The following is a 10,881-nucleotide window of genomic DNA, read 5'->3' as shown; positions in this document are numbered from 1 at the left end:
TATCATATCGATTCATAAAACCATTTGTTCTGTGTTAGTTATCAGCAGCGCCTAATTACTCTGTATTGGTTTTGTTACTTTGGGGCACTTTATCGAACACTTTAACGCACCAGCCGCGAAAATCAATCAGTTAGTCTGTTCTAGTATTTGGTGTGTTGCTGAATTCGCGAATTTATTTTCTGCTCTTCGACGGGTGGTCAATTAATCCTTTCAAAAATCTTACCACTTCGCTTATCGCGTTGGTCTGACTTTTCTGTGCCGCTTAGCAGTGTTTGTGTATTAAACTCGGCGAATATAACCTTTTAGCCGGTTTGTTCAATACCAGTACTTGGTGTATATACATACAGTGTTGTGTTCGAGGAAGTGACGTCAGCGAGATTTCCCTATTTACGATATCTAATCGTTTGGTGAATTAAATTTCATAATACATTCGGGAATATTTTGCTATAACTAAACATGGCGGACATTTTAGACGTGGAGCACCATCAAGTTTTTGAGGAATACAAGCAGACCTTAGAGGAATTGCTGCCAATTGTAAGTTTTTTTTGTTTTTGGAAAGTGAGAGTACATTGGAAGTGGTGCAAATGTCGTGATTTGTGGTTTAGATGGATAGCTTACGAAAAATGTCAATAAAATACAACTCAATATGATTAGTCATACAAGAAGAGGAGCTTTTGGATATACCGATTTAAAATAATTGTAAATAAAATTTTATATATCGTTATTATGGTATTGAGAATGATGCACCCTAATGTCATGTGCATGTATACTACGTTTGCAAATTTCCGGATTTAGTGATATATTATTTTCCTATATTTCACGAGAAGTCGGACGGGCTATGATGGGTTCAGCAATAGCCCCTTATATTAAAGTTTATAATTCCAGACTGGCATAGGATTTCCCACATTTTTGTAAAAAAAAAAATAATAATTTAACCCTTGACGACGGAGGGGTCTAAAACGGTCACTCTTTAATTTATAGTTTTATTAAAAAAGTTTGAATGCAGTTTTTTTAATATGTTTTGACCCAAAAATCTTTAAGCTTGAGATTCAGTTCATTTCTGTACTATTTATTTAAGTAGTATAGATATTCCCAAAGAAAATCTTTTTTTTTCAACGATTTATGAACTTTCTTTCATGCCCTCACTATCCTTATCTAGCACGTATTTTATTCTCGACCATACAAGCGGAACTTATACATATGTATATAGCTATAAATAACGATTTATTGCATTTTTTTTACTGTGTTCTATGTGTCGTTGCTGTCTAAAGTATTCGTTGCACTAAGCATTCTGGTGGTGTTTGTTATCATTTTCTTTAGCAATTTTACTATATACAGTATATTTTGCTTAGCTGCACATCCTTCTTTGCACGAAAAACTTGTGCACTTAACCGAAAAAGGCACTTAAGCGAATTTTCTTTACTACTTCAATGAGGAAGTTATCCAAGTCCCTATGAAAGCAAATAATGGAGAAGCACTTACCACGTAGAAATTACTGCAAGCGAAATTTTTACCGAATAGTATCTAATTATCTATATAACTACATAAATTTATAGCCATTTTCGTTGTTCTGTGAGCTGAACAAAATAAATAAAAAGTTGTAAAATTAGGTAATTGTAGGGCCAGTGCAGGTAAATGTAATACTTTCTTTGATAATTGATACTAGTCACATATTTTTTAAGGCAGGTATCGCCAATGTGCAGGTATGCTAAATGCATCTATCGGAGCAGTTTCCTTATAAATGTTAAAAATAATGCCTCTGATGCGCATTTTGGGGTAGGTATCTTAAATGTGCACTTAAGCATAGAGGCAGCAAAGCAAAATATACTGTATTATGTTATTCGAAGTAGTGTGTGTATTATTGGTATGTTCAATTTTCATACTTGCCTATGAATTTTCACCGATTTTCAATTCGCATGAAAAAACTATTTAAGTTCAAAAGTTGATTAAATACATATCACATTCAAATTTATGATTTTTTTTTATCGTCCAAGTTGTTAAAATTTTAATTAAAACTTTTTTACCTACCAAAATTACCATTTTTGCCTTTCACACTATTGCTCAAACTGTTTTCAATTTCATTTCAATTTGGTTATCTTATCGCTTTGCATGAAAAAAAAAATCATAATTATCTTGAATACCTTTGCCGGTTATAAATACTCGTGACAGTGTTGCATATGATTATTGGTGGTGCAAAATGAGGTATCTAATCAATATTGTTGCAATCTTTTTTTCTTGCTTAAGCAAATGTTTTCGACTACACAGCTCAAAAAAATCAGAATACTTACTTGTCATTGAGTTTTTTAATACATAAATTCATATATTTGTACATTAGGGTGCTTCACCAAAAAAAAAATTGCGGTTTTCCATGGGAATTATAAAATTTAATATATGTTTATTCGAGCTTGTTTTTATCAACTAAACTATTTTATTTTTTCAAAAAACAAATTACTCAGATGATAGAGAAGTTTAAGCTTAAAAGGTCTGCATAATTTCTGCAAATGTTTAAAAATTTTTATTAACGCAATCAAAATAAACAGATTTTTGGAGGTATCTTCAAATTGGTCCAGCTCACGTAAATTGTAATATATTAATTTTTTTTTTTGAAATATGTATAATAAATTTTATAATTCCGATGGGTAAACTGTGCCGATGTTTTTTTTTTTTGGAGAATGATGCCCCTAATGTTCATATATCGTTAGATATATCGTATATAGAGTTAAGTCTCGTTAAAAAAATTCTCAAACTTGATTTCCCAAAATTTTCATTTTTACACATTCATGCTTCTGGCATGCGGGGGACAATATGTATCTTATATATTTCCGTGAGGGAGTTTTATTCTTAATTACAAACGATCTTTATGGTTCCCATGAATACATCAACACTACACCCAATCCATACCCAAGTCCGAGTTGATGTATCCTGCTTGAACTCCAGTATTTAAGCGGATAATTGATTCTGTTTGAAATTTTCAAAGGCAAAAAAATTTATTATTTTTAACCGACTTCCAAAAAAGGAGGAGGTTATCAGTTCGTCGGAATATTTTGTTTTTTTGTTTGTTTTATGTATGTTACCGCATAACTTTACACCACGTCAACCGATTTCAATAATTTTTGCAACGGAAAGGTAGTGTCTCAGAGGTGGTCCCATACTAATTTGGTTTAGGTCCGATCATTGGATCATGAAATATATAGATATATATATATTTTTTTAAGTCGGTTTTTTTTGCTAAAAATTACTTGTTGTTATATGTATATAGTAGGTACTTAGATAAAACATTTAATCTCATCACAAATGCATTCCTCTCACGTATCTAAAATTCATTGTACTGATTTTGCATTCTAAATTGACCTTATTACAATTGGAATTTCTGCAATTTGTCTCACTCTTCCAATCCTCTCGTCCGGCTGCCATTTTCTGTGTATGTTCATAAAATTATTTCATCCGACTTCATGTGCTATAAAAAATTATCGCTGAAAGTCGTAATATTAATTGCAAAATCAAAGGTGTGTTTTGCCGCGAAATAACAAATAACAGAAACTTTGTGCGAATTCACTTTTATTTTAATAAACAGTAATTGTGTACGTTTGCGCATTTTTTTTGTATTTGATATTTTTCACCTTATTTTTGCGCGCATTTATGTGTTGACTTTCACACTGAGTTGCCCGCCTGACGCTTTCGCAGGTTTTTCAAGTTGAATAGACAGTGGTGTAGGCAAATACGAGTGATACATATGTACATACAGTGGTGAAAAAAGGGAATTTGCGATGTCAATAATCGTAACTATGTACATATAATAATGCTTTTTATCGCCTTACATTTTGTAACGTCGAATGCATAATGAGGAAGGAAATCTTTTTGATAATGTCTAAGACAGAGAGCATTTTGTATATGTGTCAAAGGCCGCAGGCAGACATGGCGATGCGAGTACTTTTTTAATGCGTTTAGTTAAGAAATTCAGAATACAGTAGCCGCAACATATGTATACTGACAAGTTTTAACAATTTTTTTTTTTGTTGTTTAATTTTAATAATTTTTTTTTTTAAACATAGTTTATTCTTTCGAAGTTTCAAGCTTACTGTAATATTAAAAATAAAAATCAACACACTTTCGCAAAAAATTTCGAGCCTTTTAATAAGATTTATTATGTTTATTCGTTATATGGAAGCAAATGCGACAATAAAATTCTAAAAATCAACGGTACTTGTTAACTATTTGAAACTTGCGGTTTATTGCACTGAATACCCAAACATCTCTAAAAAATCCAATCTCATAGTTTGAAACTTGAATTAACATTTATTAAAGAATCAACTATATTTTTATAAAAAAAATACTACTAAAACTAAATAACAAAAAATAAATAAATTGTTAAAACTTGTCAATATGTGGTGGGGCTATAATTTTTTCGAGCACTGTTTGAAATTTCACATTCCCGTGTCAAACCCCAAATAGTATAATTTCTGCAGCGTTACCAGCTTTGGCGGCAACTGATACACTTGGTAATATCCCGTTCAGATGGCCAAACGGCATGGAAATAAAAGCTCCGATCCAATACTTTTCGTATAAATTCCCGTAAAAATGTCTAACAGCAAAATTACTGCCTAAAGTGAGAGTAAAAAGTGAGTACCAACAAAAAGTACGGGAACAATAAAGCATTTTTCCTATAAAAACGTCAACCAGTGATCGCTTGACACTTTCATAATTTTAGCAGAAGAAAAATTTCGGGTAAAATCTTGCAACTTCATTTACTACACAACTCGCCACAAACGCTCTCATTTCCTGTAACTTCCCGCAAATTCGTGTAAAAATCTGTAAGTTCATGCAATAATGGATCAGAGCTAAAGTTCGGATTATGGTTTTGTGTCGATTGTGCCTTATGCGTTGTAGAGGAGTTTTGCTGAAACCAACACAGAAGCTGTGTTGTGGCCACATTGAACCCTCGCAACGAATTAGGCCGCATATCATGATGTCTGTTTTTTGAACGATTCTTCCACAATGAACTTTTCCTCGTCTGTAAACAGAAAAAGTCTGTGACCATTTTTAGCAAACTGGCGAATCAAGGCTTTTCATTTTGACTTACGTTTTTGTTTCTGAGATTCCAGTCTAGCGATCTGGTCAAGCGATCTATGTCGCTTTTGCGACCCCGCCAAAGAGGCATCATTGCACCTCCTCCTGAACTGTGAGGCCGGTTCACGAAGAATGTAGAGGTGCACAGGACATCTATGGCCAAGAGAAGAGCGCATACACCCCTTACCCACGAGATTTATTCTAAAATTCGGATATAATTACAGCCCTAATAGAAGCGAAACGATACTCGTAATTTACTTTATTGCTTTTTCTCAACTTTAGTGTTGGCTACGAGAAAATGCATCTAATTTTTTTTATAGCTACTAGCACAGAATAAACAGTATACAGAAGACGCATGTCGACTATCCAACCAATTTGAATTTATGGCACGAGCGGTGAGGCAAGCAAGGGTATCACAAGCGGCGCTGCCTTTGTTACTTTAGCAGTATTTTCACTCGGCTGACGATGTTAATTCCATCGTCGCTATGACGACAAGATGTTAACTACGTTTTCCATCACGATCAGCGTTGCCGTTTTGGTACAATTGTATATTTTTTAATACTGTTTTTCTAAATTTTAATATCTGATCCTTTTTTGTTCCCAAATGCCGTATTTTGATACTTTCGGCTGGCAGAAATGAATTTTCGAAAACTATGAATAGTACTACTAGTCTAAAGGCTAATATTTTTTTATTGTTATTTGAAGTCTCACAATTTATATATAGATATTTATAAGTTGATTGGGTAACTCTTATAACTGTTATAGGACCCCTAAACCACACAAAAACATTACGAAATATCGAAAAAAATATATTTTTTTGAATTTAGTTTTTTTTTTTACGTTTTAAAGATGAAGCTATCAATATATACAACGCACATTAATATTTCTTGCACATATTTACTTGAGCAACGTTTCTTCAAAATAAGGTTTGCGCAATTTTATGCTGTAGTAAATTCCACAATATTGACTTGTACAAGTCTCGGGTTGCGCAAGGATTTTGTGTGGTTTAGGGTCCCTATAAGTTTGTTTTTCATTATGCAAATAAGCAGACAAAAGCAAGATATATAATTTTTTTTATAACTATGGATTTAATTATAAAATTTTATTTATTATTTGTTTTTTAAATAATAGTTTAATAAACAACAGTTTTGTTTGCTTTTGATACTTTTTCTGCTTGGCAACTGATACATTTTTTTCCAGCTCGCGGCAACGCTGATCACGATGTGTGTTTATGGCGAGATGTTAACTTCATGTTATTCATAATGGACGTGATGTTAACTCCTCTGCTCTGTTCCGGGTCGCCATGTTATTCATAGTGGTCGTAATGTTAACTTCTCTGCTCTGGTCCGGGTTGTAATATTACGTCCGCCGAAGAAAAATAAATTTGTATGTGGTGCGTCTTCTGTATACTGTTTATTCTGTGCTACTAGCTAACTAGTCGAGTACATACATACGTATGTATGTACATACACTGACCACTGTGCTCTCACACATATGTATGTAGATATGTGCGTTCGGCTAGATGATTCATGTCATACTTAGCAGCAACTTTCGATAAGTGTGAGCAATAATGATGATGTTCCTACTGATGATGGTGAATGGATTGGAAGGTTGTCTGCGCATAATGTTTACATTTATACGCTACCAATTCCAGTTTGAATCCCGTCCAGGTCGTCAATCAACCACTGGGAGTGTAGTTCCATGGCTGACTTTGCCCTTATTTGGCGTTGGCAGGCTTCCTTAAACAAAGTAAACAAATCGTACTATTACTTAAGTGTATACATAGTTGGTATGCCAGAAGAAAAGTAGAAAAAAGGCACGCACGCACATAAATTCATATATGTATATGTACATGATTGCAGTGGGCGGTGTGCGGCGAATGCGAACAGTGGCAGGTAAGCGATTATTGCGCATTACCAATAGCGTCGCTGCCGCGCTGCCACCGTCGTCGTAAACGTCTTCGCTGCCGTTGCTAATGTCACTGCCACTCGAAACTTGTACGGACGTAGTCGTTATCGCGTTGCCGGCTAGTGGTTTGCAGCAGTGTTGTGTGGGTTGTGTTGTAAGCCGCCAGCGCCCAATGGCAACAAAACAGGTTTTTCGCACCAGGTTTTACGGTTTCAAATACGACACATTGCGAAGCCAACGTCAAGCCGTCACCAAAACAGCCACAGTCGCAAATGCAGCTGCGATGAATCGATTTGTGTTGTTATTGTATGTAAATTTTATTGCTGTTTTACTGGGATTGCTGTTGGAATTTTTATGTCTTATGGGTGATTTACTAGCTGCCGTATCTGACCTATGCACATACATATGTATGTACATGTATACATTTCTGTTGCTTTTGAATGTATGTACATATGTATACTTTGATTTGATTGCGCGCTGAAATCACCCGCAACTGCGATTCGTCACAAAAATGTAAATTGAATAGGGCTATTCGCGATTCGGTGCATAAGAGCTGACAAATTTATGCAATTGCAGAAATATGCCATGGATTGTGAGCGACCTTTATTAAACTGTCATGGCAAAGCTTTTGCAAAACAATTTTTGTGCATCAGCTTTGGTTTTGTTTATGAATGCAATGCATAGCATTTTTATGCTATGGATTTTCGGTATTGCAAATTTGCCAAGCCATGACAAATGCAAATGCGTGTATTTTGTTTGTGTATTGCAAATAATTTGCAATACAAATTTGCAATGCAATGATGCTAGGCCATTTGCATCGGATCGCGAATAGCCCTAATATATCGAGGGCCAATGCATGACTCATGCAAATTATATGCCTCAATTGGTTTTGTTTTTGTTTTTTTGACCAACTCATTCCATTTTAAGTTTCCTCTTGTAGGTATATCTTACTTACATACATACGTATTCACAGAATTTATATGTAGATATATTTAATTAAGTATTGCATTATCTTATCTTAATTTTTGCCTTCTTTCTAGATCGATGCCAACAAAGATGGCTTCATTGACTTGAGCGAACTGAAGGAGGCACTAGATCAGGTCGGTTTCAAATTGCCTGGCTACCAGGTGCGTGAAATGATCGATGAGTTCCAAAATAAGCAACGCACATCGCATCAGGGTAAACTCAATATCGAAGAATTTGAAAACCTCTGTCTCGACCTCAAATCCAAAGATGTGGCGAGCACTTTCAAAACCGTCGTTTCAAAGAAAGAGAACCTCGAAACATTGGGTGGCATGTCAAGTATATCCTCTGAGGGCACCACACATTCAGTACGTCTGGAAGAGCAATTGGCCTTTTCCGATTGGATAAATTCGAATTTAGGTCACGATCAAGATCTAAAACATCTGCTCCCAATCGACGCTGAGGGAAAGCACCTTTATCATGCGATCAAGGATGGCATCTTACTCTGCAAGATCATCAATCACTCCTGCCCGGACACTATCGATGAACGTGCCATCAATAAGAAGAATTTAACTGTCTATAGAGAGTTTGAGAACTTGACGCTGGCGCTCGTTTCATCACAAGCAATTGGTTGCAATATCGTCAACATCGATGCACACGATCTGGCCAAGGGCAAACCACATTTGGTCTTGGGTTTGCTGTGGCAAATTATACGCATTGGTCTCTTCAGCCACATTACACTCGACAGCTGCCCTGGCTTGGCTGGTCTACTGTTCGATAATGAACGCTTGGAGGATTTGATGAAGCTGTCGCCTGAAGCCATACTGCTGCGTTGGGTTAATCATCACTTGGAACGTGCTGGCATTTCACGTCGTTGCACCAACTTCCAATCAGATATTGTTGACTCGGAGATTTATTCCCATTTGCTGAAGCAGATTGCTGGCAATGATGCAGATGTGAATTTAGATGCCTTGCGTGAGTCTGATCTGACGTCGCGTGCGGAGATAATGTTGCAACAGGCGGCCAAATTAAACTGTCGCAGCTTCTTGACACCGCAGGACGTTGTCAATGGGGTCTACAAGTTGAATTTGGCCTTCGTTGCGAACCTGTTCAACAACCATCCAGGACTGGACAGACCCGAACAAATCGATGGGCTGGAGTCCATCGAAGAGACACGCGAGGAGAAAAGTAAGTAGTGTGGAATGGATAGAAATGTGAGTGTAAAAGTAGTGGAAATTTTGAAGGCGATAAACGAGAAATAAAGTCAAGAATATGTAGTAGTGCGTAACAGTTTAAATATCGCCAATAACCATAGGGCCTTTTGATCAATTTTAAATAACCTTCTATGTACTTTGTTTTTCGGGATTAATTGAATTGCAAAAAGTTTTGAAATCACTAATTCAACCTTTTTTTATTTCTACTATCCATTCACTAACAGCTTACAGAAACTGGATGAATTCCATGGGCGTTTCACCACACGTCAACTGGTTGTACTCGGATCTTGCTGACGGTCTGGTTATCTTCCAGCTGTTCGATATCATCAAGCCAGGTATTGTGAATTGGCCACGTGTACACAAGCGTTTTACGCCGCTGCGAAAATTCATGGAAAAATTGGAGAATTGCAATTATGCTGTAGACTTGGGCAAACAGCTCAAATTTTCACTGGTCGGTATTGCCGGACAGGATTTGAATGATGGAAACGCTACTTTAACTTTGGGTGAGTAGAGAAAATATTTCGAAGTCGTGCTTTTTTATATTATATTTAACGTAATTGCTTTCTTTTCGTATGCAGCCTTGATTTGGCAACTCATGCGCGCCTACACTTTGTCAATGCTATCGCGTCTGGCTAACTCGGGCAACCCCATAATCGAGAAGGAAATTGTACAGTGGGTCAATAGCAAATTGTCTGCTGCCGGCAAGACGTCTAGCTTAAAGAACTTCAACGACTCAGCTATTGCCGATGGTAAAATTGTAATCGATTTGATTGATTCCATTAAGGAGGGCAGCATAAACTATGAATTGGTGCGAACCGGTGGAACCGAAGAGGTTTGTGAAAATACAAAAGAGCTATACGTATACATATGTAGGTAAATATGTTTGACTATAACTATTTCATATTTTCTTACAGGACAATTTGGCCAATGCTAAATATGCAATTTCCATGGCGCGTAAGATCGGTGCACGCGTTTACGCTCTACCCGAAGATATAACGGAAGTGAAACCCAAAATGGTGATGACAGTCTTCGCCTGCATGATGGCGTTGGACTATATTCCCAACATGGATAGCGTGCCAAATCAGAATCAAGAACCAATTGCTGTGGTGAATGATGTTACCATCAACAACACAAATAGCCACAACAATAGTAACAGTAACAACATTAACAATACAAACAGTAACTAATGATCAATAATCGGGCGGCCACCATTTCTATATACTTTAAATAGGAAGAGTAAAATTGTAAACATATACATATAAATATATAAAATAAGCATCTGTAAGCAGCAACCAATAATGCAAAAAAGAATGATTGAATTAAGAAAATTATTAAAGAAAAGCAACTATTCTTCAGCAATAATAAGAATGACCGTTAACGGCTGGAACTACAAGTACATAAATATGTATGGCGTTAAGCAATATACATACATACATGCAAACCTAAATAGATACAAACTAAAATTAATTATTTCGTCTTGTAACACAAAGCAACAATAACTTACATATGTATGCTATGTATTGTAATTTATTAATTTATTACCTTTGACAAAAAGTCAAGGCATTTTTTTTTAAGAGGAGAGTGCAAATGCACGTGCGCAGCATGTCGCTACCAGCCGATTTGCACTGTGCAAAGTACGATTATAAAGTGAAGCAGACATTATTATTGTATTATGATATAATGATAACCTTATTTTATAAATAAAGGTTTATTTTTACATACAAAGGGT

At 35.8% G+C, this 10,881-nt stretch overlaps 1 protein-coding gene across 2 annotated transcripts; it reads left to right on the top strand.

Moving 5' to 3' along the window:
* Nucleotides 1–431: 431 nt before the first annotated feature.
* LOC118733715 (plastin-3) lies at nucleotides 432–10,545 on the top strand. Of its 2 annotated transcripts, none has more exons than XM_036463244.1 (5): nucleotides 432–534; nucleotides 8,016–9,126; nucleotides 9,377–9,655; nucleotides 9,731–9,984; nucleotides 10,067–10,545. In XM_036463244.1, exons 1-5 carry the CDS (start codon nucleotides 457–459, stop codon nucleotides 10,337–10,339), a joined length of 1,995 nt encoding a protein of 664 aa, XP_036319137.1. In that variant the 5' UTR covers nucleotides 432–456; the 3' UTR covers nucleotides 10,340–10,545. The 2 variants fall into 2 exon arrangements, with proteins under 2 accessions (XP_036319137.1, XP_036319138.1); XM_036463245.1 differs by lacking the exon at nucleotides 432–534 and adding an exon at nucleotides 6,754–6,816 and having other exon boundaries at nucleotides 10,067–10,430.
* Nucleotides 10,546–10,881: the final 336 nt, after the last annotated feature.

Source organism: Rhagoletis pomonella, unplaced genomic scaffold, assembly GCF_013731165.1.
Source record: "Rhagoletis pomonella isolate Grant_MI unplaced genomic scaffold, Rhpom_1.0 Rhpom_scaffold_00002, whole genome shotgun sequence".
NCBI lineage: Eukaryota > Metazoa > Arthropoda > Insecta > Diptera > Tephritidae > Rhagoletis > Rhagoletis pomonella.
Note: the sequence above shows the minus strand (reverse complement) of the source record. Positions and strands in the feature narration are given on the sequence as shown.